General features: G+C 43.2%; 1 protein-coding gene and 1 long non-coding RNA gene across 4 annotated transcripts in view; one reads left to right on the forward strand and one right to left on the reverse strand.

Annotated features, from left to right (window-relative positions):
- Window positions 1-8,756: 8,756 nt before the first annotated feature.
- LOC308562706 lies at window positions 8,757-10,827 on the reverse strand. Its single transcript, XR_013999664.1, has 3 exons — window positions 10,633-10,827; window positions 10,400-10,531; window positions 8,757-9,769 (listed from the first exon to the last, which is right to left on the reverse strand). It is a non-coding gene; the product is annotated as an uncharacterized lncRNA (long non-coding RNA).
- A 1,370-nt stretch (window positions 10,828-12,197) lies between these two features.
- Window positions 12,198-27,777, forward strand: part of PTPRM (protein tyrosine phosphatase receptor type M) — a 617,272-nt gene continuing 601,692 nt past the window's right edge. For 2 of the 3 annotated variants that reach the window (XM_081149148.1, XM_081149147.1), the window contains exon 1: window positions 12,265-12,765. In XM_081149148.1, coding sequence (XP_081005274.1) covers window positions 12,696-12,765 — 70 coding nt within the window. In that variant the 5' untranslated portion in view covers window positions 12,265-12,695. Of the gene's footprint in view, window positions 12,766-27,777 lie in introns of all 3 variants that reach the window. The other variant, XM_081149146.1, reaches the window with a different exon arrangement.

Here is a 27,777-nt window from a genome sequence, read left to right on the forward strand (position 1 = left end):
TCTTTGTTTCACTGTTCTGAAATTTCACAAAGATATGCCACAGTCTGACTCTATTTCCATCTATTATACTGAGCACTCAAAGGTTTCTTTCAAACTACAAATCCATGTCCTTCATTTCTGGGAAATTTTCTTGGTTTATTTCCTGATCACTTATTTCCCACTGTTTTTTCTTTCCCATTAGAACTTTCTTTTCTGGATGATAAATTTTCCTGGCCTAATTTGATTTTCTCATTTTTTCCCCCACCCCATATTTCACCTTCTTGTCTTTTTGTTCCACTTTGAGGAAAATTAAAGTCATTCTATTTTAATGAATAAATTCATCAACTTTATTTTTCATCTTTTCTAGTTTAATCTTTAATCTCTGCTATTATAGTTTTACTCTTTAAGAATTCATTTTAGTCCTCTGAATATTCCTTTTCTATAGCATCCAGTTCTTAGTTTTTTATAAAGAATAGTTTATTGATTTTTAGAGAGAGAGAAAGGGAGAGAGAGATAGAAACATCAATGTGAGAGCACAACATGGATCAGCTGCCTCCTGCACCGAGCCCTCAGCCCAGACATGCACCCTTGACTTTGACTGGGAATTGAACCTGCCAGGGCCCACCTGTTCTTATTTTAAAGAGCCTCTATCTCATTGCTCTAAGAATATTATTGATAGTTTTTTTTTAAGTTTTCATGTCTCTGCTCAATATCTGTTGGGTTTTTTGGTATTATTTATGTTTTTCATATTAAAGACTTTTCTCAGCTTTCTGGTGGTCTCTGGTCCTCTATTCATATTTAAAATTGGGGCATTATTTTATGGTTGTAAATTATACTTCAGTAGAACTCTAAACAGATAAAAGAAAAAATGAGGCATTATGAAGCTTATGGGAAGGCCCAAGTATGTGGGTGAGGCACGTGAACTTTAGTTAGCTACTGGATGGTTTGATTGGGGGAATCCCAATGTCAGAATCTGTGTCTTGTCTCTTGGGCTGGTCATATTCCTCAGAGAAGACCCTTCCCATCTTCGTTTTGGAGGGGAAAAGCCTGGTTTTCAGTGTTCTGGAAGCTAGTGGAGAAAAAAGGGTTGAGGTGTTTCAAAATTCATTGCACATACCATCACTCTCCATCTTTAACATGCTATTCCCAACCTTGGTTGTGCCTAATGTCCCCAAGCAGTGCAGACACTGACTGTCATGACTTCGCCAGGCAGTCAACCTCTAATCTTTAGCAAGAGCAAATGATTGGCAGTGACCTTGGCTCAGTGGAAAAAGGATGAGTCTGCTAGGGGGTTGTTAACTACATTTAAACAAACGTTTTAACCAGTCCTCCTGTGTGCAGCCCACTTAGACCCCCACTTCCTGAAGCCTTTGGGGCTTCAGTGGTGCAGACTGAGTACTTGGGTTTTTCAAAAGCCAGCTTAGGATTAGTTTTTTCTTGCTCTGCTGGGCAGGTTGCCACTCTTCTTTCTGCTTTTCCACCTTCAAAATTCTGTTGCCATTGCCTCCTCTCCCATTTATTGTCTTTGTGGGTTAACTCCACTTTTTGCCTTACCTCTTTATTATCCTTATTTTGAGCCTCTGGGAGGAGGCAGAGGCAAAGGCAAAGGGATGGTTCAGTATGCCATTTTTAACCCAAAGCACTGATAAATTTGCCGGCCTTTCTGCTATCAGCATGTTTTCCTATCGACAGAATAAGATTTAGGCTCATGATACCATTTATAAAATATAATAACTTTCATCTCTATGTCACTTCATGCTTCACAAAGTGTTTTACATCTCATTTCCTCCTCCTGCTTTTATAAGTCAGTCAAGGCAGGTATTGTTAGTGTTTTTAAGTGGAAACTGGGGATCACAGAGGTTCAAGTGCCCAGAGGTCACTCTGCCAGCAAGGGGTAGAATTGGACTAAAGCTCTTTGTGGTCATGTGGCCTAAGGGAGTTATTTGAACAAACAGGACAGGGAGAGCAAGAGAGCACTAGGGTTGATTCTGGAAGCTGACAGAGTGTCTACATAATTTGACAAAAATGAGAGTACTAAGCAAGAATAAAAGATCCCAGTTTCTACCAGTTTTTAGAAAGTTGAAGTGCATCTATGGTTAGGGAAACAGAATGAAACCAAGAAATTTAATCAAGATTTCAAGACATCACATTAGATTCCCTGGGAAGGATGCCTGTGCCACCACCAGTCGTTACGTAAGCATGAAGCCCTATTTCTTAGGGTTAAATGCTGACTTTCTAGCTCACATGTCCTCTGGGGATATTACCTTCATGGCCATTCTTCTACATTAAAGTAGCACTAAAACAGAGTGAGCAGATGAATCTGTCATTCCCCCTACTAGTACCTCTCTTATCTGCTGAGTTATAAGGCCCATTCTGAAGAAAAATACAGGTAACCTTGGGACTTATGATCAGTTGTTTCTTCCCAATTCTGTCATTTTTTTCTTCAGTCCCTTATTTAATTACTTAGCAAATACCCATGGAGTACTTTGGAAGGAGGCCCTGAAGGAGATGCCAAGAAAGAAAAGGTGTTCTCTGCCCTGAAGAAGTCATCATCTTTGGAGGGGATAAAACATCACATTATAGCTATAATTTACTGAGGTCAGGATCGCAGATTCCAACAAATTATGGGATATTCACATCCTGTCAAAATATATTATTCAAAATAATTTATTCCTTCAAAAATATCGAGCTGCTTTCCTGTGCAGCTGTTGAGTGATTGTGGCTGACCTGGTTAGATTAGTGTCATGTAAACTTGGGTTTCTATGAGAGGTGTGCCATCTTTCAGACTATTCTCTGAAATTGGGCCATTGACCCCAGTGCTCTTGGGTACCTCTGCCTTGATGTCTGTCCTCTGAGCTCTGCTTTCATTTTATTTTTCTTCCAATGTTTGTCTGCCCCCCGTTCTCTTTGACATGAACTTCCGCAGTATACCCTCCTCCTTCGTGAGGTGACAGCATTCTGTCCTCTTAGTAGGGGACATAGTGGTGGACCAAGGGCCAGGAGAAAACCTTGCTTATCAAGAATATAAAAGGTATTCTGCCTCTCATCTTGCCGATTGCATTAAGCCTTATGAAGGAAGTAAAGAGAGTGCTAAAGCAGAGGCTATGAGGAGAGTTCTGTACTCATTGGGGTGGTTAGAGATTCTTTTCCAAGGAGAAGGCAGTAACTGGAACCTGAAGGATATTTTTTAAAAATGCAAAACTGTGGATCCTAGAAAGACAGAACCATACATTAGTTCCAAAGAAATAGTATGAGTCATGTCCTTCAGTTTGGTATTTAGAAAAGACAAGCAGGTGGGATATGAGCTGGGTCTTTTGGGTGGTTCTAGAGGTCGCTTCCCTCAACCCATTCCCAACCACTGCTCCCTGCCTTCCTCCACTGGAGAGGCTGGGGAAGGGAGGAAGAAAATGCCCAGCCACCATGGAAGTGAGCCTGGCCATACAACACCATTTTCGCTGCTGAGCTGTAGGAGCAAGTTCTTTAGGGGGCCTTCCCTTCCCAACTAAAAGACAAAAGTCCTAAGGAGTCATGTTGTCCTTTCCTTTCCTGTTTCTTTCTGCCAGGCAAGCAGAAGGTGGCACGTAGGCTTTGCGAGCTGAGAATGAGCAGTGAGGCAGGGTAAGCTGGGTCCTCAGTGGCGTGGTGATGTGGCCACTACCTGGACTGCCTGCCTCCATGTGAGAAGCTGTGTAACGGTAGCTTATTTTTTAACACTTTCTAAGCAGTTTATTTGAATTCATAGTTGATCCTCATAAGATCTTAAAAAAGTGAGTACTGTTGTTATCCCAGTTTTTAGATGAGGAGGTTGAGGCATGAACAGGTCAAGTAATGCACCCAAGTTACTGAGTTAGTAAGTGGGGAAGCTGGGTTTTGGATGCAGGCAGAGTGCTGCCTGGCCCTCTTCCCCTAACCGTTGTTCTATACGCCAGTATTGGCTGGGTTTTCTGTTACCCATGGACAACCGCAATCCTACCTAACACATCTTTGAGGGGTGGAAGAAATTTAGATGGGAGCTTTTAAAGATCATCATATAAACAAAGATCAGTGCAGTGTGTGAACAGAAGATGGCAAGATAGACAACAATTTGATGAATTTATGGAAAGAAATGAGACAAAGATGAAGATAGAAAATACAGCAGAGTTATCAAGAAAAGGAGCTTTGGAAACGAGAATATTTGCCTACAAGTCATAGCTCTACTAGTTACTACTAGTTGAGTGACCCTGGCCTAGTATTTTGCCCTATCTTTACAAGGTTTAAGTTCTTTTATCTTTTTTTAATTTATTTTTTTAAATATGTTTTTATTGATTTCAGAGAGAAGTAGGGAGAGGGAGAGATAGAAATATCAATGATGAGAGATAGCCATTGATCAGCTGCCTCCTACATGCCCCCTACTGGGGATCGACTCCAAAACCTGGTATGTACACTTACCAGAAATTGAGCCCTGATGGCCTGGTTCATAGGGCGATGCTCAACCACTGAACAACACCATCTAGGAAAGTCATTTTGTCTTTAAGCCTCATTTTCCTCACCTCTAAAATGGGCATAATAATCATTCACCTCTTTCAGAGTTTTAATTCCCTGGCAAAAGGTTTTGCTCATAGGAAGACTTCAGTAAATGTTAACCCAAAACCATACTGTGTTAAGTTTGAATGTTTTCTTCTACGATTTGTCTCATCTTGACAGTAATGACTGTCTAGAAATCTTCAATTCAAAATGCAACATTTCAAAACTTTAAAATATCAAAGAGGAAGAGAAAATAAAGATGATATTTTCTTTGATGTTAGCAGTAAAATGTTTTTTTTTATTCTAGTGGAAACCCAGCCTTATTACAGATCACAGGACCCAGGACAACACTGTTGAGATCATTTAATCTGAGGTAGGATTGACATTGTAAGTGTAACGTTTCTTAATAAGTATTAGTCAAACCAAGCTTTAAGAAATACACCTATTGACTTCAAAGGGTGTGTTTTGTAAAAAAGTGAAATAAAAAGAAAATAAGTATCCATGGGAACATGATACAGTACCATGATTTCCACCCTGAGTTTTGGAAAATCTGACTAACCTGCAAACTGTGTTCTTAGAAAAACAGTTGTCTCATACAAAGGCATAGGAACTAATATAAAAGGTTAGTTCAAAACGTCTGGGGAAAAAAGAGGGGCACAAAGACCGTCACTCTTTCCTTTAATGGACCCCCACATGGAAAGTAGCTGCCGCCGGTGAGCCGGTGCCTGGGCCTTTGAACGGCCTGTGATTCAGACAGTGAGGTGTCATTTCTCACTGCCCATGAGCGAGGCAGCCGAATCTCTACAACTTCCCAGCTCCAGAGAGATGGCAGAGAGCATTTTCTTCCAGGGCTTCTTGGTGACTTAAAAGAAGTGGAGTGACTCTAAAGTGACCGACTGCCAGAGGGCTCTGATAAAATCTTCATAAATCAGTTTTTTTTCCTTTGTCTTTTTTCATATTCAGTGAACCAGCCTGAAAACTGTTGCTGATGTGTGTGTGGGAGGGTGGTGACCGTCTATAGTGTTGCCACAGCTGGTCATGTAGATGGAGCTCTGCTTCCAGACAGGAAAAAGCCTGCCACTGGCTCTCTTGTGCCAGAGGAGCAGGGCAGACAGGCTATTCTGGTCAGAGGAGTGCTTTTGTGTAGGCAGTTGTTTCCCCTAGTCCAGGATGCAGGAGCGGAAGGAAAGGGTACAGCATGACCTGTATCGCCAGAGGGCCCTGGGTGTGAAGCAGCTCTGATGTCCTGCCTACACAGGGCAGGGGAAGTCACCCGGATGTCTCTGTCCTTCCCTGCAGAGCTTACATAACAACCCGCAGAGGAGACAGACATTCTGGAGATCAGACTATTGCTGGGGACTCTCCAGCAGGTCACTTCCTATGATTACTGTTCCTGGGAACACAGACATAGCAGTAATAGTTATATTACCTAGTATACTGAGGTCTCCATGTAGGATCCACTTTGCTATTGAAACTACGACTAAATATGGATTTTTTTCTGGAATAGTAATGTCCCTAAAGATTTTACACTAAAATAGCAAAAAGGTACAAGTTCCAATCAGAAAAAGTATTTTTATTAAAATATGACCTACTTGCAAATTGTGAACTTTTTTTAGTCCTCTCTGGTAAAATAGAAGAACTACATAATGAGCTCCAAGTCTAGTGAGGGTCTGTTATAAACACGTTCATGCACTGTCCTTTATTCTCTTGCAATGCAATAGTGTGGACAGGACAGAAATTATTATTCCCATTTTGCAGATGAGCAAACAAGAAGGGCCTGCCATGATAAATCATGTAGGTTCCCTGGATATCGTCTGGTGTTGGGTCTGGCAAGTGAAAGAAAGTCTCAAGGCAAAAGGACAGAAACATCTGTTGAAGGTCTTTCCCACCTAAATGCTGCAATTAGCTATTTCTGTCCCATTTCCACCTGTATGGAACCTAATCACAGAATTTTGCGCATAGCAGACTCTCTTTAGTACAGTATTTGATTTTAAAATCAATGGTTAATAACAATTTAGATACCATTATATGATATATAAGTTGCACCAGAAACTGTCCTAATCACTTTACATTATCTCATTTAATCCTCACAACAACTCTGTAATGTGGGTACAATTATTACCTTCATTTTACAAGGAAGGAAACTGAAGCACAAAGAAGTTCAGTGACTTGCCAAATGTCACACAGACGAAGTGTTAGGGTTAAGATTTTTAAAAAGAACACACAAATGCACTACCCTAGTACCAAGGTATCAGGCGTTGAATTAAAATTCTGAGGGTAATGTGAGCAAAGGAAAGAACTAAAACCTATGCCCTCTCCCCCTTTTAATTACACCATGAGAAGGAATTCCTGGGGCCTCTAATACTTTATCCTAGTGATTTAAGCCTTTGTATAAAAGCAGCTTTGAACTGTGCCTGAATGAGCTTCGCCTTTTGTCAGTGACAGGTTCTGACCTTAGGTAAGATATGAACAGCTACAAAAAAGGGCACCTGTCCTGAATTCTTTCTTCTATTTAAGCGAGAACAGGGCTTCACTGGGAAAGTTTAAGATGACCTGGTTTCTTCTGGCTGCTGTTAACACCTAATGATGCGTTTTTCATTTTCGTCTCATCCACCCGGTTTCATGTATACGCCTTCAAAAAGGGAGCGAGCTGTGAAGTGCTGGGGGAACAGCTCTGTCTGCTCCTCATGTCTGAATCCAAGTACAGTGGGCTGCGATGGTGAGCGTGTGCGCAGTGCGGGGGTCTGCATTCCACTGCGCCCAAGTTCCCCTCCGCTGCCTGTGGCTCACACACCCTCTGAGGTCAAGATGACGATGCACGGCTCCCTTAATTCTTTGCTTAGTCAGAGACCAATGCAATAAATGATCAGGTTCGCTCAGTGCCTGGGAGCTCACACACAGCTCACATGGAATAGTGTTTCTACAAGCCAGGAATTGGAAATTAACTAATGTAACTTACACAGTTGAGACTCAGTCAGGTTGGACTCCAAATTCCTAGCTCTCTGTGTGTCTGACTCCCTCTCTTCTCCCCTCTCTTCCTCCCTCTTGCCACAATTCCTCCTTTCCTTTCTTTCTTTTCAAGGACATGCTATCTTTGATCACCTAAAGACAATACATCATTATGGAAACCTATACAAGGGTGCTTATTTACATTTTCCATTTATTTTCTCAAAATATACTTTCATGATCTTAATATGCCCCTACAAATGGAGAATAATCATTGCAGCAAGGCCTAGAGAAGAAAACATGAGCAACAAAAATAGAGGCAGTCTTTTCTGCTGGGTCACAGAAGTCCCAATTATGCAATCTTGGGGGTGTTTGAATGGTTTTATTGTCTATACTTTTTTGGCAGGTGTGGTGATACTTTGGATAAATTGGGAACTTTCTGCATATGGTTAACCTCCAAATTCAATATAACATTTCAGATAGGTAGGGATGGGTTATGGTCAGATCAGTTTTCTTCTTTTTAATTTACATTTGACTTTAACAGGGTTTGGACAAGTTTTACAGAGTTACTGCTGCCAAAGATACCATCACTGTGTAAGGACAGATGGTGGACCTGCCCACAGACCTGGCAAGGTGGGCTCTTGCCCTGTGCCTGTGCCTTGGGGGGAGCTGAGTATCACAAACATATAGAAATAAATGTATTAAGGGACACAAAGTCACCTCTGTCATGAGGGATCTGGTGCTCAGTGCTAAGAGTGCATAAAACATAACCTGAAATGTCTGCTCTTAAGACTATCTCTCTGTTTGGGCCCCAGAAAAATGCTTTCCCATAACTTTTGTCCTTGACACAGCACCGAGAAGGTTATTGGGGTGTGCTGCTCTGGCACGTGGACACTCCTGGGTGTGTGGATAATGCCATGGCAGAGGAATTTAGTTTAAAAAAAAGAGTCAAACTAATTAAAAATCAGATCCTTCCTTTCAGATAGCAAGAATATTAATTAAACGACCTTAAAAAATGATGAGTGTTCTAGTAGTGCCATCAGGTTTCTTGCTTCTCTTTGTCTTCCACTCCATGCTCCTGCTGGGAATCGCACATTGGTATAGTATTTACAGTTGAACATAGTGGAGGAATATTTTGCAAAATTAAATAATATTACTGTTAAAGTAATAGATATGTAGTTTTAACATATGTGAAACATGATACTGATTCTTTACCTTGACAACTAGGTGAACTTTGAATGCTAGACTTGCTAATAGTTTTCTATTTTATTAAAAATTAAGGCAAAATTAAACATTCATTTTCAAATAATAAAAATTTTAAGTTTTTTACAAATAATTTTTATTTAAATGTTGGTATTCATAATCATAACTTGTAGTTTACATTTTAATTCCAGTAGATAACTGAACCATTTGGAAGAAAATAACTTTCAACAACTATAGAAAAGTAATTTTAATTTTCTGATTTCAAAATTTTAATTTATATTTTTGATGAAAATATACACACAAATTTTGACTAATTTGGATAAAAAACCCTTCATCAGTGTTGTCGAAAAGAACTTCCTATGATGATGGGAATGTTTTATATTTATGCCAATCAATACAGTGGCCATGAGCTACATGTGGCTACTGAGCACTTGCAATGTAGCTAAGGCCACTGAGAAACATAACTGAAATGTGGCTGGGTATGTCATATGCGGAATAGCGTAGCTTCAGATCACAGCTGTCACTGAAACACAAATTATGTGACAATTTTCATTATAATTAATGATTTTAGTAAAATAAAGGGAAAAATCAGGTTTATGGAATAAATATATAATAATGAATGAATTGTATATGTCTTTATTTTATTACTTATCCATACAGACAGAAAATCTAGATATTCATAATGAAATTTTCAGTTGTCTTTGATATTTTGCTGACTTCTATCATATAAAAACTATAGGTTTTCTTATATTTCAATATTGTTGATTCGTTTGTCAAGTAGGAAGATATATAATAGCTTGCTAGCTTAATTAGTAACCTTGTAATATTTAGACATATGATGGGTCTCCATTTGTACCCTTACCCCAAACCTACCATGTTCAGGTTTGGCCTGATAGCACCCCAACTTTGACCAGCCACTCTGCTAATGTTACATTGTCCCTAGAGAGCCAGGAGTGTCACGTGGTTGGCCTAAAATTTAAAAAATCTCCCCTCCTGAAAAAAGAAGTTAAAGTAAATGTCCCACTGGAAGGATTCTAACAGGAATTCCAATACATCCATTTTCATTTAGAGGAAGTCCAATCCATCCGTTTTCCATAGAGGCCTTCCATTTGGGCTCAACACTGCCTTGGCCAGTTACCTGTAAGAGGGAGTAGTGAAAAAGTAGTTGTGAATTGCAAGGAAGGGGCTGCTGGCAAAACCACATCATTGTTTGCAATGTGGATTGCAAGTTAATAAGGGTAGAGTCAGCTTAACTTTGGAATGTTAGAGAACAAAGATGATGGAATTTCATTGACCCTCCCACTAAGCTTTAAGTAACTGAAGGAAGGGACAAGGTATCTTTAGGTTACCAGGGTGGCAACAGTTGGAGTCCCTGCAGAGCTGGGGACATACTGCATGCAGGGGTTTCCAACCCTCCCTCCCCCCACCAAGCACTTTACACATTTCCATGCCCCTGACTGCTCCAGTTCTAAGGCTTTTCCAACTTTTTTACTGAGGTCACCAGGGGACTGAGTCCTTGTTGCCCACAGTGGTAACCTGCTCATTAATATACCCTATATTGACTTATTTTCCTCCCCTCTATTTCACTTTCCCATTCCTCTTGTACTGTTTCCTGGCATTATTTCCCCACTAAAACCCAATTACTTCCAGGTGTGTTTCTGGGGAGCCCAGCCTAAGACAACTTCCAGCATACAGCACACTGCCTGGCATATAGTATGGCCTTAATTAATATTGAAAGAATTAACATACTTTGCAAATGAAATCCTACCCTAATGTTAACTCCTTTACGCAACGTAAAGAAGTTACTCAGAATTAAAGTGACTAGGTTGACTTCTATCTCCTTCTCTGGATCCTCCACGCATCTTCTAGCATACAAGCTCCAATGGAAAGCACATTACCACTTAAAAAAAAAAAAAAAAGAAAAAGAAATTTGCCTCCATCATAGTGCACACACAACCTCGACAAAATGAAAAACTGGGTAGCAGATTGGACCGTCCTCACCTGCTGATCCTTTAGAGGCATGCGGCTCCTCTTCTTCTCTGATGCCTCAGGTGTTTGGTTTCTAATTTAAAGTAAGGTCCAACAAGAACATACTTGGGAGAAGTAGCAGGGTGATGTAAGGTCATGCTGAAAGTAAATGATTAACGTGGAGCCTTTTAAAGAGCACTTCTAACAAGGATCTGGTAAGTGGAATTCCTGAAAAAAGAAGAGCTGGTGGTGGTTGGGACACCAGAGGCAAAGTTGTCTAGTAAGTGTGGCCCTGTAGGGTGACAGTTGTAACATATGGCTGCTGGTTGGTCCTGGAGTCCACTGGAGACATGATCAAGGTGAGTGTGGAATCAGTGTACTTTATGAATCTTTATAAATACTAGGGGAAAGCAGAGCAGATGAGCCTGGGCGCACCTGTGTCATGGGTTTGCCTCCTTGCCCACGTGGCTGCCTGTGCTAGAACAGGCATTACTTATGGTTAGCTATTTTGGTTTCTGCTTTAACCTCTCCCCAGGCCTTCTGTTGTGTGCAGTTTGCTCTAGGCCAGGTGTTGATAGCTGTTTGGTGCTGGATTATTATGCATATCCCCAGGGAGACAGGGTTTTGGGATTGGTTTTTGGTAATTTTACAAAGTGGATCTCTTTTCTGAAACAGCTGAAGCTTTTTTATTCACTTGTTAGAGTCATCCCATACCCCGAATGGTAAATTAAATATTTCAAGACATTATTTGATTCATTACCCACACCTCCTCCCCATTTTCGTAACACTTTGCACCAGATACAGAAATCACTGGTTATGTCCAAACCCTCGTCCCTCGCTTCGGTGTGACGCCGCTTTCCACGCGTGCACTGCCCGCGGCCCGCTCGGGACGAGGGAGGCACGGTGCAGCCGCGGGGCGCGTGCGGCCTGGCGGGTTCGGGGGCGCTGGGCCAGGAGCCCGTGTGTCCGCGGGCCCGCGGGCCCGCGGGGCGAGCAGGAGCGCTGCAGGGTCGCCGCGCTCGAGGCTCCCGCCTCTTCCCCGGGCGCCCGCCAACTTCGTTCTGCCCGGGGCGCGGACAAGCCCGGCCCTTGGAGCCTCCCTGACCCCTGGCTCGCCTTTCCCGCTCCCTCCAGGGAGAGCGATCCCCGCTCTGGAGTCAGGCGCGCCCGGCTCGGTAACGCGGGCGCCTGGCGCCGGCACCGACTGCCTCGCCGCGCTCGCGGGGCCGCAGGCCGCGGGTCCCACTCGCCGCGCTCACAAACTACTAGCGGCTCCTGACCCGGGACAAACTTCTGGCCGAGGCGCAGCTCCTCGCACGGTCAGCCACAGGACGGCAGACGCGTCCGGGGCCAGGAAGGGACAGGGTGGAACGCCTTCTCGCCCTCCCTCCATCCTTGGGTGACGCCGCATCTGCGGCGGCCGTGGCGGCAGCGGCGGCCGCCCGCAGCCCAGCTCCCTCCCCGAGGCGCCGCCGCCTCCCTGCGCCCGGGCGCGGGCCGGCGGGCTGGCGCTCACGCCCTCTAGTGGACCTCGGCGGCGCCTGGCGGCCGTGACGTGGGCTCTCCCTTCAGCCGGCCTGCGGGGCACCGCCAGTCAGTCCGGGAGCAAGAGCCCCGCGCGCAGCCGGCGCGGGCTCGGCCACTGGCGCGCCGCCTCCCGGGGGCTGGGCTCGGGGCTGCCGGAGGAGAGGCAGCGGGCAGGACGCGCGCACCCACGGCCACGGCCACGGCCACGGCCACGGCCACGGCCGGCCGCTCGGGTCCCGAGCAGGGGAAGGAGAGCGGCGGCGGGTGCAGCCGCCAGAACGGAGGGCGGATTTTGGCTCGGCGGACGCGCCCTCCGCTCCCTCTCGCAGCAGCGCCAGACGCCCAGTGGGGTCATCGGCCGGAGAGGAGGACCCAGGACCCTCTCCCTTGGCCCGGGGAGCCGCTGGAGTTCGGACTTCTGCAACTGTTGGCACTTTGGGAGACTGGGTCTGTTTTGGGTTGTTTACCCTTCTCTTCCCGCTGCCTTGAACCCAAAGCTCTCGACCGCCCTCCGCCCTCCCGCGCCCACCCACCGCCGCCGGGGAGCGGCCCGGCGCACACTCTGCAACATGAGACTTGGGACTTGCCTGGCGACTTTGGCCGGACTTTTGCTAACTGCAGCAGGGGAGGCATTTTCAGGTAAGCGGGGCCACTTCTGCCGTCGCCTGGGGCACGCGGGCCGGAGCGGGAGCCCGGGATGCCGGCAGCTCCGCGGCAGCTCCCCGCTCGGCGCGTCCGGGGAGGGGGCGCGGCGGGCCGGGCAACGCGCCCGCCTGTTTGCCGGCCCCGGGCGTAGGGCCGGTGGGGAGGAAGCGGGCACCTAGAACTCGAGCTGGCGCTGGGTGAAGTGCGGGTGGGGAGGGCGGGCACCTAGAACTCGAGCTGACCCCCATCTCGGTCCCCGCTCCTCCGCGGCCTGGGCTCGTGCTCGGGGCAGGCGGCCACCACTCCGAGTCCCGGCCGGTTCCGAGAGGAACAGCAGAAAACTTTGCCTGAAGTTCGGAGCTGCAGCCAGCCGGCCGCCGGGCGTGGGCGCTGCGCGGTCCTTCGGACCCAGAGAGCGGCCAGGCGGTGTCTGCGGTGCTCAGCTGCGCCCGCGGCGATCGTCCGGACCCGGCAGCAGCTCCAGGGACTGTGACGGTCGCCCAGCTCCCTGCCATTCCTGCCGCCGCCCCGGCCGGCCGTCCCGGTGACCCGGAATCGTCCCGGCGGTCGCGTGGCGGCTCCGGAAAGCCAAGGCGGGCGTTCCTAGGCTGTCTCGGCGGGGGCACGCGGCGGCCGGGGAGGGAGCAGCCGGGACCCCAGGCCGCGCGCCTCCGCGGCCCCGCGCCCGCTGGCTCCACGGTCCCACCCTCGGCCCCCAGCGGAGCGCGGCTGGCCAGTGGCAACTTGCTAGCCCAGCCGCCCCGCGCCGCCCCGGGGGCCCCGGGCGGGCAGGACAGGGACGGGCAGTGCGTGCTGGAGTGTGTGGGAGTGTGCGCGCCTGTCTGCTGGCGCGCGCGGGGGCGTCCAGAGCCGGAGGGGCCCCTTGCAGAGAGGACCGGTGGAGGCGAGTCCGGCGGGAGGGAGGGCCGGACCCCTCAGGGTGTCACAGGGATTACTTGTATGTCGCCAGTAGTGCCCGGAGCACACACGTGGAGCAAACACTTGCACATTTGCACACTTTCTTATGTGTATTAATTTCATTAAGGGCTAGATACAGTGGTGGCACTGGGCTGCTTTTTCTTTTCATAAAAGGCCAGCTCTTTGGCCTTAAACTTGGGTTGCAAAGTAGGTTTCCATTCTGCAGGAATGAATAAGTTGGACTTTTTTTTTTTTTTGGTAATTTGATGGAGACTTTCACTGGCAGTAAATGCATATTTTAAACGTTGAAATGACATTGGGCTCTCTGGCCTGGGGAGACATACATGTTCACTTCTTGTCGTCCGAGGTACATAGAGTCACGAAAGGCTGTCTCCGTGTTTGCTGAGCTGCGGGACCCTTGACCACAGCTGGCGGCAGAGAAGTTGAGCTTGTAGTTAGTTGGCTGATTGGCTCAGCGCTGTGAAACCCAAGCCATCAACTTCAATAGAGAAATACTCTTTTCCTAACTTTAATATTTTCTTAACTGTCTGGTAATTGAACTTGCTCCAGAGGATTTAACAAAATGAGACGCTGCTGCCTGATATAAAATTGATGGAGATGTTAGCCTGCGTTCTTTCTTCTTAGCGAAAATGGAGTAGACTCGCCAGCTTTAGAACTTGATAGCTCGTTAGTATCAGAAGGCAAGTGTGAGGACCTTAGAACTCCTTGCCTGGGATTTCTTTAAAGTTAAGCTGCATCAAATAGCATTTGGATGGATTTTTAAGTTGTGTGCAAGAGGATGGAAACAAATATTTATGTAGCTTATTTACACAATTAGTTCCTCATCATTAAAAAGTATTTCAGCTTGGGTAGTACTGACCCGTGTCTGTGTTAAGTCTGATTTAAATTATGAAACCAAAAGAGATCTTTACTAAAATTTAGCCAGATTTTTTTTTTTTTCTTGGAGGAAATAAATCATTCTATTTGTTTGAGTTACCATACCATTACTTGGAAGTGTGCTTTCTTTTTATTTGGAAAGCTAGAGTTATTTTAGTATATTCATGGGTAAAGGGAAATGAAGGACAGTATCTGAGAGATTGCTTAGAAATGTTGAAATTTTTAAAATTCAAAGTTGGCAAATTTTGTGTGTGCAAGGATCAGATACGTTGTAGCACATTACCGTAACGTTTTTCTCTCTTCTTTGTATTTTAGGTAATGCAGATGTGAGACACTTAATACTGTGGAAGAGTCAGGGTTTTTTGTATGTTGAAAAAGTTAATTATATTATTGAGTGACACTAACACATTTCTTTTTGTGATTCTTTTGGAAATTGTATTCATTGGCTACTTTTCACCTGACATGGGAATCAATTTTAAAGATAAGAGAAGCTAGACTGTAAGCTTGTTGAGGGCAAAGTCAATTATTTACCTCTTGGTTCTCCATAAAACACTTAGTGTAGAGCCTTCGACCTAATAGGCATTCATTATTTGTTAAATAAATTACTAATGAGAATCCTGATCATTTGCAAACATTCAAACTGTAGGTGAATTGACTGACACAAAAGGGAGGGAGAGAAGTGATTGTTAGAAATTAGAATTGGCTTGCATTTTTCCTTCATATGAAATGAGCATTTTTCTCTGGGGTCCTCTTTAGGCCATCAAGAGGACTAAATCATGAGGTTTTATGTCATTAGTGGAGGTATTTTTGTGTAACTAAGATTTATACACGAGGTACTTTGCTATTCCCCTTATGAGGATATTCTCATATCCTCTTGTGGAATGGGTTTGGAATTTATATGACTGTTAATTAATCATTTCTGGAAGTATACTACATGTAATTTGGATGCCAGACATCAGAAATAAAGTGCTAAACTTATTGTAAGAAAAAAAGAGAAGAAATAGGTTTTTGGCCCAGGAGGACTTTATTAACTATGAACATTCCATTTTAAAAATTACTATCTATTTTGATAATTTTTAACTTGTTAGGCAAAATATTGGAGGCTCACTTTCTGTCTTCTAGGCTTTTAATAATCATTAAAAATAATTTTTGTAAAAAGATATACAAGTGAGCTGTGAGGAAGAAAGTTAAATCATTTTACTTTTGCTTGAAATTCTTTTCCGTAATGAGAAGCCAAACAGCTGGCAAGTCATTCCTCTTTGACCCAGTTTCTCAAAAAGCCAGGTTGTAATATATATTATACAACAAAGTGCTTAGTTTTACATTGCAATGGGACTGATGTGTTAAGTTCTGTTAAGCAAACTTTGGTCTACAGAAATAGAAATACAAACAGATTAGGCCCTTTGTTTCACTACAGTATTTGGAATAGATTAAACCTTAACATAACCATGTGAATTTGGGACTCTAGTTGAGAAATTCATTTTTCAAAATATTACTTTAAGAACATTTGTGGGAAAACAGTCTAATTTAGTATATTGTAGCAATGTTTTGGTAATTCTATGGTTATGCTAAGTGTAAACATTTGGGAAAGGCAGGTAAAGTGTGTACTTGAAATCTTTGTACTATTTTTGCAACTTTTCTCTAAGTCTAAATTTATTTCAAAATACAAAAATTTAAAGTATTTAAATTTACAAATAGTGGGGGTAGATTTGTCTAGCAGTTGGACTTTTTGTTTTTCAGATAACGAGAGTCATGACATTTTACATTTTTATGGTGCTTGCTTTAACTAGATTGATAATTGATGTGATTAAAATACTTAAAACTGGCCTGGCCAGGTGTGGCTCAGTGGTTGAGCGTCTACCTAGGATCCAGGCGATCGGGGTTCCATTCCCGGTCGGGGCACATGCCCGGGTTTCGGGCTGCAGCTGATCAATGACTCATCATTGATGTTTCTGTCTCTCTCTCTCTCCCTCTCCTTTCCTCTTTCTGAAATCAATAAAGATATATTTTAAAAAAAAATACTTAAAACTGAAATCAGTAGGCATGAAGGAAATATGCCAAGAAATTACTATAACATTTTTAGTGTTATATTTATGTAAAGAAGTATTGCTTGCATGCAATAAATTGTTCAGATCTGGAAAATTAAAGGGTTTAGTCTTTCCTGTTTTCAAAGGGTTAGTTTAAAGGTTTTCAGAAGAGAAGTTACTTACATATATAGTGATATATGGATAAGTGAATATATATAACTAGAGTAATTCTAAATGAATTTAATGAACAAGTGATTTGTATTATGTGTTAGATTATATAAGCCTTATATGAATCAAGCATAATCTTTAGTTTGGGGAAATGTAAGTTTTAACATATAAGTATTTCTGTGACAACTCTATAAAAGTTGATGACTTTATTTAAATTGTTCATAGTTCCATAGCAATTGTAATACATCCTAGGAATTAGTGGGCTGTGTATATCCACTTTGGTGGAGGAACTCCTTTGGATTAAGTATTGTTTCCTTTCAGTGAGTGTTATTATCTGAGCACCCTAAGACGTAGTTTTACAGTTTCATATCTTAGAAACTGTGTGCTTATTATCTCTGTGATCAACATATTAATAAGCTTATGTTATAAGTGAGAAAAAGTTTAATTACTAAAGTGTTTTTCAAACTCACTAATAACAAATTTAAAAAAGATACAAAACAGTAGAAACTTCCCATCATAGGAAGATTTAGCTTCTTGGGTTCCTAAAATACTGTTGTGGTTTTCAGTTTAGTCATCAGAAAGCCCGAGTGTACACTGTAGCTCCAAAAAACTGGGGAGAGAAAAGTAAGTAGGGCTGGTGTTGGGTGGGGAGTAGGAAAGCTTTAGTCATCAACCTTGGTAGTCTGTAAACCCAGTCCCCTTCCATCGGTTGGGTGGCTCGCTAGGCCAGGGCATAATTAAGAGGTGGGGCTGTGAGAGAAAAATAAAATGAAACAGGCATGAGAAGGAAAGGGTTGTGTGCTCAGGTGTAAGCAGCATAATTTCTGGAGATCCTAGCAGGGGAGGGTCGCTGTCCTTACACTCTCTTTACTGTCGAGGGTGGAACATAGGGAAGGGAGGGTAGTCAAGAGAGTGATAAAATGTGCAGGTAGATCAAGTGGACATTCTGCACTCCCGTAGCTTCAGTGGGTTTGGGAGGGCCTGGGGGTGTTGAGCCAGTGTTGACAGCGAACTTTGTTTAAACCTGTGCTTCTCAAAATTTAGTGTGTCCCAGGATCACCTGGAGAGTGGTCCTTCCCAAAGTTGATTTCTATGGTGAGCCATGATGATTCTGAAGTGGAAGGTCCCACTGCATCCCCAGCTATCCTGGTTTGCGGCCACATTTTGAGAAACATTGTCCTAAAAGAGTGGTTCTCCAAGTGTTGTCCTTAGAGCTGCAGCAGCAGCATCTGGGAACTTGTTAAACATGCAGACACTGGGGCCACACCCAGACCCACTGAATCAGAAACTCTGGGCCTGCAGGCAGAGTCTGTTGGAACAGCCCTCCAGGGGATTCTGATACTTGCCGAAGTGTGATAACTACTGTCCCAAAAGCACTGGGCTCCTCAGCCTGCATTTTCAGCCTCCCTTGACAAGAGCTGGAAGAGAAGGGTGAAAATATAACTCACATCCATGCACTTATTAGCCTCTTGGTGAGCACTGCCAAAATTGTGAGCAGGCTGATGTGACTGTTAGGTGAAACTGCCAGCGTGACATTTCAAATAATAGTCTTATCTGGGGAAGATATTGGATCCAGCCAGTTGTAAAAGAAAAGTTTTTTATAATTTTACTTACCACAATATAAAGTTTTAATTAAATTTTGCAGTGATGATCAGCCACTGGAAATGTTTCTGGATGGATATCGTGTATAGAAGACATTTGTTGGCTTGTCGTAATAAGCACAGAGCCCAACGTGCCTATTAAAATGATGCCTTTAATTCAAGTAAATATTTATTGAGCATTTACTCTTTGTAAGGCCCCTTTTTGGTGAGGGAGCACTGGCTGACAGTGAGCAGAGGTAAGAAAGATACAGTTACCATCCTTTGAAAAGTCAGCCATCTATAAAAAGTTTCAAAATCTGCTCAAATAGGAAAGAAACAAGGACAGCAGAGAACTGGGAATTAATATACACAGATGTTGGAATTGTAATGTGGTAATGTGAAACTTTGCCTTTGGAAATGAACTCAACTTTAAAATAGAAAATGAAAGGTTTTCATTATGCATCTCTTTAAAGTACTGACAGTGTATATCCCAAAATCGAGCCTTGTTTTTCTGTTATCCACAAAAGACAATCATTGCATCTCTGCCACTTAACACTCCAGGCAAATAAGAGTGATTGTGATGTCGTTTGACGGATTTATCTTGAAAACGTTGTCACCAGACTCTGAGAGGAGCAGCTGGAGTGCTCTTCTTCGCAGCTCAGCCTCCTGCCTCCTGCTCCTGCTGCTGCGATCCACAGCCCATCACTAGGTGTAGCTGCGGCCCACCCCCACCGGCCTGAGCCTGAAGGCCCAGCCTGCCCCTTGGCAGGGTTCCCGGGCTCACAGCAGAAGGAAGGCACGCTATTTAGTGGACCTTCACCTTCCTGTACGTGCATCTCTGACTCTTTCTTGTAAAATTAAATTCTTTAGTGGAAGCTCTAGCTCCACTAGTAGTAGTTGCAGTTTAGTTTGTTGTTCACACATCGACCCCAAGACCGCTTTAGACTCATCTGTGATAATCTCCCTCATCTTTTCTTTCTGGCTGTAAGATACGTTGCTGCTATTCTCTGTATAGCAGTGGAACTAGAAGAAGTGTGTGTCTGCCAGCTAAGGAAGAGTTCACACTAATCTTTGGGGCCTTCTCGATCAGGCCTTTTAGTAGTAGACCAGAAAAGGCAGTGGGGCGAATGGCCATGTGTAGGTGTGTAACATTCATGTGAAGTGGCTCGAGTACTGTGCTTGCTTCTGCAAGAGATTACTTCTCCAACACTGTTGGTTTAGGTTTATAAATCAGGAAGTCATTAAAATTCGCATGGAAATCTGATTCAGTCAGTTTGCCTGCTTAAAACTCAGAAGACCAATGAGTCATCAAAAACTTTTTCTATGAAGCACAAGTATCGGGCCGTGAGTCGAAAGCCAGGACAGGACGGAGGATGTGCTCGTCAGAAGAAGGCTGTGTCACTGACCCTGGAACCAAGGCGAATGGGCGAGGGGCATAACCTCACAGGCCGAAGAGCAATGACTGCAGGGTGGGCAGCAGAGAGTGAGTGAGAGCGGAGCTGTCAGAGACTTAAAATGGATAAGACTGTAGAGAATCTCCCTTGGAGGGAAAGGCCACCGTTTAACAGAATGATTTATTTCAAAACACAGCAGCCTAAGCAGAAGCAAAGCATTTACTTTTTTATGGGCTACATTTACGAAGCATCAGTTTGCTTTTAGATGGGCGAATATTCATTTTAATCTCTCATTCCTATTCAGTATGCAGAAAGCGGAGTTATTGCATGCAATGAACATAGTATATTTCAGTTTGAGTTATTGATGTCTCGCTACTGCTCCCCTGCTTCCAGAGGTAGAATCAGGACAGGTCCAAAGGTGGGCTTCTGGCAGCAGGTGAAAGGGAACTGGGCCACACCCATGTTACAGTCCAGTTCTCACGGATCCTGTTTGATCTCTCTTCTCAGTTGGAGTAGTTTGAGGTACTTTAAATCATGTCATGCTTGAAACTGACTCACTGTTTTCTTTTTACATACAAAATTATAAAGTGGTCTAAAGCATTCCTTTTAAAATAAATGCTGGTAATGTATAATTCAAATTACTGATCAGTGTTTAGTATGTAGTAATCACTTAGTTAATATTTGTTGAATAAGTGAATAAATAAATGACTGAATGAAGTTCCCTTGTGGGAGAAAAAATATCAAATTCCTTATGCTTATTGCTGACTTTTTCTTTCTTTTATCAACTTTGACTTTTTTAAGCATTTGTAATAACCTTAACCATAGGCCCAGGTGGCGGGTTTTGTGCTGGTACCCTTAGCAGTTTATAGGGGTGTAGAGATTCAGTTGCTAAATTTAAGGGAAAAGTGTTACCTTTTGTTAATTAAATATGTAAAAGTAAGCCTTTAATTTTATCATGTATAATAAAAATGTATAAATCATTTATTGCCAGAAAGTAGAATTTCAGTATAATACTGATCACTAAAATATGAAATTTATTTTACGCTAAATTTATCATGACTCTTGGGGGGATTTGATTTAGTCGCTGGTACATTAACAGAACAGAACCATGGTTCACTAGTAAGAAGGTGCCATGACAGGGGATAATAGATATTATCTCTGCAGTTCTTACATCTGATACAGAATGAAATTAATTATACCTATGCAGAGCTCAGACTTCCTCCCGGTAACACTGGCTCATCTTTAGCACAGCTGGCATGCTCTCCTTCCTTTTCCATCCTGTGTGGCGCACTCTCAGGGGATGAAACTTAATAAAAAGAGGCTACTTTAACAACAGTCTCATAAGCTGTGGTCTTCATTTCCTTGACTTTTGAAATATGGACCACTGACAGGGGTGCAAATCTTCACAGCTGTTACCTGCTGGCATTATGTCATGTGTGTATGTTATGGGGGTTCTTGCCCTATTTTCTCAGTTCCTCAGTTACCATCTTCTTCCTGTTTGTGGTTTGTGTGGCTGTTTAAAGAGCCCCTCCCTTTCTTTCCAGGACTGGTCGGTGGACAGGGAGCCACTGTGGGCAGCTTGTTGACAGCTCTGTTACTGACTCTCGGAAGGTTTCCAGTGGGGGCCCACCCAGTCACAGAGGGACTTGGGACGTGGAGGGTGTTACGGCCCTGATGTCAGCTCTGAGGTCCCTGGGATGTGGAAAGAAAGTCAGAATCCCCCTCCCCTACCCCTCCTCCTACTGCCTGGGCGATCAGGTATTCCAGATTTTGAATTCTGTTTTTACCACTGAATACCATGTGGCCTTGGGCATGTTATTTAATTTTTCTGAGCCCCAGTTTTATTTTCCGGAAAAATACCTTGTTGGACTCTCTGAAAGACTAAACCAGGGCCATGATGTTAGGAGGCCTCTTGAGGTGATAGGGCTATCAGTTCAGTCGTGAGGAAAAGAGGGGATCAGTGTGTTCTGCCACTGTCCATGTCCATTGTAGGTTTAACCATATGAACTTGCTGGTTTTATAAGTCAGAAGTGGTTGAATGTTGGCAATTTCATATGGTTTAAACTAAGAGCTCCCTTTCTTGGTCCAAGGCTTTGATAGTTGTGCATGGAGGCTGTGTAGATGTGTATATATATCATTAATTTATGGTCAGTATTATGTTTTAAAAGAAAAAAACCTGAAAATAACAAAGTGATCACCTTGGAATTGACACCATGAAAAGCCAGCACTACTCAGTGCCATGGGAGGCAGTGTGAGGTACCTGTTTTGGAATCAGCCGAGGCTCTTGTTAAAAATGCATATTCCTGGCCCCACAGACCTACTGAGTCAAAATCTCTCGAGCCAGGTCATAGAAACTGGTAAAGAAACATCTCAGAGGAGTTGTATGCTCATTAAAGTTGAGAGACTACTGAAATTAACAGTGACTCAGAGATCCTGCCCTTTGGCGAACTTATTACATCTTCTCTGGCTAGAGTTAAGAAAGCATCTGAGGATCATTACATGAAATTTTACATCCCAAACTATAATTGACTGGAGAGTATTTCTTTTTTGAAGCAGAGGCTCTGGTGTCAGAAGAGAAAATGAATTGTGAAGCAAGGTATTTTATAAGACCTTATCTGCGTCATACCCACCTTCCAACTTGGTGACCTCTAGTAAATGTGACATCATTCTGGAATTTTTAGGATATTGTAGTGAAAGAATAAAGACATTTTAGAACAAAAGTAACACAGATGATTTTAGATCTTTAAATTTATATATAGGAGCTGCATTTTGAGATGTCTCATTCACAGAAGATTATGAGACATGATATTGGGAAGATTATTTTCCTTTACCTCATGTTTACTGAAACATATGGACACTGTAGAGTTATTGGGACTTGGGGACCCTATAAGTATGGGCCAAAAACTTGGCGTTTTGATTGTGGGAATTCTTCAAAACTCACAAACCTAAAAATGGGCATACCAGTCTGTTAAATAAAGCACTTGAAATTTCCACTAGCTCATCATTTTGACCAAGGAAGAAAGGTGCTTGTTGAAATGTCATCTCTGGGAGAGGTGGCTTATTAAGTCATCTTAAAGATGACATCCTCAACTAGCTGTCACCTCAATAAGTTGACATCCTTAGATGTCAGATTTTTCATTCGTGAAATGAAGACATTTGATTCAAGGATCTTTGAGGTCTCTCCAATCACTTAAAGAGCGTGAGGCTTGTCATCTACTATATCTTAGCTCAAATTAGTTTGTCAGATAGCAAGGTATAAGAGAATGAGACCTGGATCAATGGGTCATTTTTGATAGATGACTCTAGGAGAAATGTTTAGAACATTGAGTCCGATCTGAGAGCGTGCCTGATATAGCATGAAGTTGCTAGTTAAAAAGTAGTGGGTGTTGAAGGGATGTCTGAAGGATTTTAGATGCTTCCCACACTTGCCATCAGCTGCCTCTGCACAAAGGAAGCTCGCTTTTCTCCCTCATGCTTGAGGAGGTCTTTGCCATTCACAGGTGCCGCCAAAAGCTCTGCAGCAACTAGACTGTTTAGTCTGTGATTTCCTACTTAAATATTGCCAACATAGATAAAAAACTTATTTCAGGAGCTTAGAATTGATAGTAGTAAGTGAAAACCATGTATTGAGCACTAATTATGTGCTGGTACTATGCTGAGAGGATATGATATTCTCAAACTTATTGCTGCCCAGAAGCTAATGAACGCTTGACAGAGATCGATGGAAGCTTTGGGAGGTAAAGCAGTCTCCCTTCCTAACAAAGCCAGGTCCTCTGGGCATGGGGTATGTCCACCGTGTTATATTTGCCTTCCCCATACACGCAGATGCAGAGTTACTTTTTACTGATTTATGCTTTTATTTGATGCCATCCACCTGTGTTGAAGTGTGCTCTATGCAAAAGCATTTTAAATGGAGTGTTGTGTCTGTTAGAAGGATGTTGAGGTATGTTATATAACACAATATTGAATCTTTGTAATGACCTTCTGGGAGGAATATTTCCTTCTGGGTCTTAGTTCCAGGGAAAGCTATGGTTCTCCTGTGTAGTTGGTTTCTTCTTGTGGACAAAGTAAATCGTATAACGCATCAAGTTTTCCTCTTAATGTTAGCTGTTAGAAAGCCAGATTCAAATATGTGTTCCGAGTGGAACAGAAAAGCTCAGGCAAAGCCAGCTCTCATCAAACAGGGAAGTGGTTGGCTTTTGTAAGTACCAGAAAAGGGTGTGAGTGGGCCTGACTGGTCCCAGGGGCTCAACTCAGTCATCAGGGTTCCGAATTTTCCTCTCTAAGCACCTTTCCCTCTATCTGATGTTTCTAAGTGGTTATTGGCTGAATCCTCCAGCTCCAAGCCCAGTGGAAAGAGAGACTCTCTCTTGCAACAGTATAAATCACTCCTGCTGCTGGGCTCATGGAGTCAGTTCACATCACCTGCTTCTATTTTCATCTCACCCTCTGCTTGGCCCGCTTACTGGATCAAGGTGTGGTCAGCACACCTGAACAGCATAAAGTAAGAGTGGGGAAATGGAGATTTCTCCACAGACAAATGGCTCCTGTTACCAGTTGAAGAGAGTAGGTGCTAGTTGGGCAAAACCAACAAGACACCCAGAGCACAGATGTGTGCAATAGAACTCATTTCTGATTCCTTTTCTTGGCTTGATTCTGAGACTCCTCTTCACTTTTCTCACCTCAGTCTAATTTACCTTGCTGTATTTTATATATCATTATAAATGTATTAAATCTTTTTAGAACCAGGAGGTGGTAGCAGAAAATAAATGAGTTCCAAATCTTCCCATCTGAGTCAGTGCTCTAATGTAACTTTTTTGTCTATGCATTTCTTTTACTTCCTAGTGACACCATGGACACATTCATAGCTCACTAAAGGTGAGGAACATTGGAGCGGGAAGATAGTATAGAAGTTATTATAACCCAGTTCAGTAGTTTTCAGCTTATTTTTTAAAACCTCAAAATCTTTTGGTTAAGCCAAGTTTTACATAGGTAAGAATGCATAAAAATATTCTGGTTAAACAAAATTTTTGTTTGCAGGTTTTAAAAAATGACTCACCCAATTGGGGAACAAAGTGTAATGGTTAGTTACTACTATAAAACAAACCTTGTAAAACTTGGCGGCTTAGAACAATAGCCATTTACTATTTTTTATGTCCTATGGGTGGTCTGTGGATCTAGGCTGGACTAGGTATACTCTATTTATATGTCTCTATACAGCAGATCTTGGCTGGGCTCTCTTGATATTTTGGAGTTGGCTGGCTGTATGTTGGTCTAGGATGGCCTCGCCTGGGACAACTGGGCTCTCCTCCATGTGGTCCTTCTTTAGCCAGCAGGTAGTTTCCAAAGAGAGGGCAGAAGTGTGCCCAGGCCCCCTGGTGTACTCATGGGAAGGACACATTCCACTGTATTCTTCTGATCAAAGCCAGTCGCAAGGCCAGCCTACTGTCAAGGATGGGGAAGTAGACCTTACTCCTTGCTGTGTGGGGCTGCAGGGCCACACTGTAAAGGATACAAGGAGAGGTGGGGAATTGAGTCCCATACAGGGATCTGCCAGAACCCTGTGTCCCTGCTCTGAGATGGTTCTGCTTTGCAGAAGACAGTTGGGAAGTCACTAGCAGCATGAAGAAAAAAAAAAAGGAATTTAGTCTTGAAAGATCTGCATTCCAGGGCCCACCCTCCCACATATGTCATCTGAGAAGGAAGTTGTTTAACTTCAGTGAACTCAGTTCCTTATCTGTAAATAGGGCCATTTAGTGGCATTCTCACGCCTAGGTTTGCTTCAGAGGTCACACAGGCTGACAATAAATAAATAAGTAAGTAAGTAAGTAAGTAAATAAATAAATAAAGCTTCTGCAAACTCGTGTCCCTAGGTGTATTCTGAAGGTGATGACGCCCTAGTTTAACTTGAGTTTTTCTCGTGGCTGTGTCATTTACCAGCTGTGAAGGTCACATTGCCTGTCTGAGGCCAGTTTCTTCATCCACAAAAAGGGGATGATGTTTATGTCCTTGGTTCTCCTGTGGAAACACCGTGCCTGGTCTAGGATAGCTGCTATCATTGTCGGAGCCCTTAGACCATGGAATAACCTTGAGCCATCATCACCTTGTTTGTTTCCTTTCTGTCTGCACACTCCATAGGTGTGGTGGTTCCCCAGCCCCAGGTTTTCTTCCACTTGTGATCCTGTTGATAAACTTACCTCTGTTTCCCCTGGTTTCCCAGGAGCAAAGGAAGAAGCTATACGAACATTGCCTGTCACCCAGGTGTTGAGTCCTTTACATATTACTTACTACCAAAGCAGTCCTAAAATGCAAAAATGGTGGTACTGTCGTTTTATGGTTTATGGAACTGAGGCCCCAACACATTTTTGGATGTCACACAGGTAGTGGGTATAGCTCTTTAGGGACCCCCAAAGTGTTCCTCTCCTCCAGTGCCTCTTGGGCCCAAAGCCTGTGTTCTTGTCCCTGCCTTTTGGGCCCAAAACACACATCATACTTTTCAGGTGTGCTTAAGTATTTGGTACAATTTCTCATTTTGACATTGAAAACAATCATAAATTTGGTGGAGCCCAGCAGTGCAATGTAACTACTGCTGTTCTACGGCCCTCTGAAATAGTGAATTAAAAGGAAAAGCACTTAGCTTCTAAGTAACCTGAATGAAATTAATTGATTAGAGGCATTATCTATATTTTTCATGAGCAGAAGAGGGCAGACTGTTGTCTTCTGTGTCACTTCAGATCCTCTAGATAGCATTGTTTTTGTAATTTCTTGTGTTTGGCATCTGCATATCTGACTGAAGTAGAAAGTGTAAAACCCTTTGTAAATGTCTTATCTGTGTGCCTCAGTGACCTCAGGGGCAACGTGCCACGAAGTCAGAGAGAATTTATTTTAAGACTCACTCTAGGTGTGCCGGGGCAGGCCTTTGGAGATTGATGTTAATCACTTTCTTTAGAACAAATTGCTTTTTCTTTTGAGGTTAAACAGAGGCAAAGAAAGCATGTAGATCCATATTTGAAGGATTTAAAACAATCCAATGAGTCGGGTCTAATTAATCACAATGGAAAAGAGCTATTTAGTATGTAATAGTCTACAGTAAATAGGTTATGTACTTTGCTTATTTAAATCACTTTTTTGCAGTATTATTGGGGAGATTCATACCAAAATAAGCTGTGTATTAGTAAAAGTAGAATAAGTCAATATTAAAAGAATCTTAGTATCTTTCAGAGTGATTTTTGAAACATGGATTTAGATTCTTTTTATGAAATGATGATCATTTAATAGATGCAAATTTATGCATAAGTACTTATTTTGGAAATATGCCTGAGCAGTTGGAAATAAGAGGAGGTGGTTTGCTTGTTGTTGAGGATGAGGAGGATCCCAGGACTGGACCTTTAGGTTCTAATGTTTGGTTCTGCTCCCATCTGGCATGTCATTTGGGTCAGGTCTTCTAATTGTGACTCAAGTCCCTGAAGAATAAAACAGATGTTATAACACTATGAGTACCTAAAAGGATTATGTGGATCAGATTAAATGATTTTAAAAATTGATTCCTGAGCTCTGAAGTCCTCGCCACATGTGAGCTGCCTTACTGTCACACAGCCTGGGTTGGCGTTGTTTCCCAGGGTCTCAGTTTGAGCAGGAGCAGGACATTCTGTGGAGCTAATCTGTGTTCCTCACTCTACCCCTGCAGCCCTCCTCCTAGGCCTGCTTTTCATGAAAATCACAAAGCCACCAGCCACCAGGTTGTTCTCTATCTCTTCATAAATGGTACTAAGTTGGCATTTTTTTTCCTCTCAGGATGCTATCTGAATGCATAACGTTGTTGTTTTTTCTATTCTGGGCCACCCCTCATACCCCAGGATTATTCGTTCATGCCTCAGTTCCATAGACTAAAATTGAACACAGGGGTGAGGGATCCTCAGTGATTGGAAGAATTGTCAAGGGTTGTTTGCAAGGCATAGTTTTCCAAAAATAAATAATTATGTAGGACTGGAGTGGAATGAGGCAGCAGAGTCCTCCTGCCTT

This window comes from Miniopterus schreibersii (genome assembly GCF_964146895.1).
Source record: "Miniopterus schreibersii genome assembly, chromosome: 10".
Classification (NCBI taxonomy): Eukaryota; Metazoa; Chordata; class Mammalia; order Chiroptera; family Miniopteridae; genus Miniopterus; species Miniopterus schreibersii.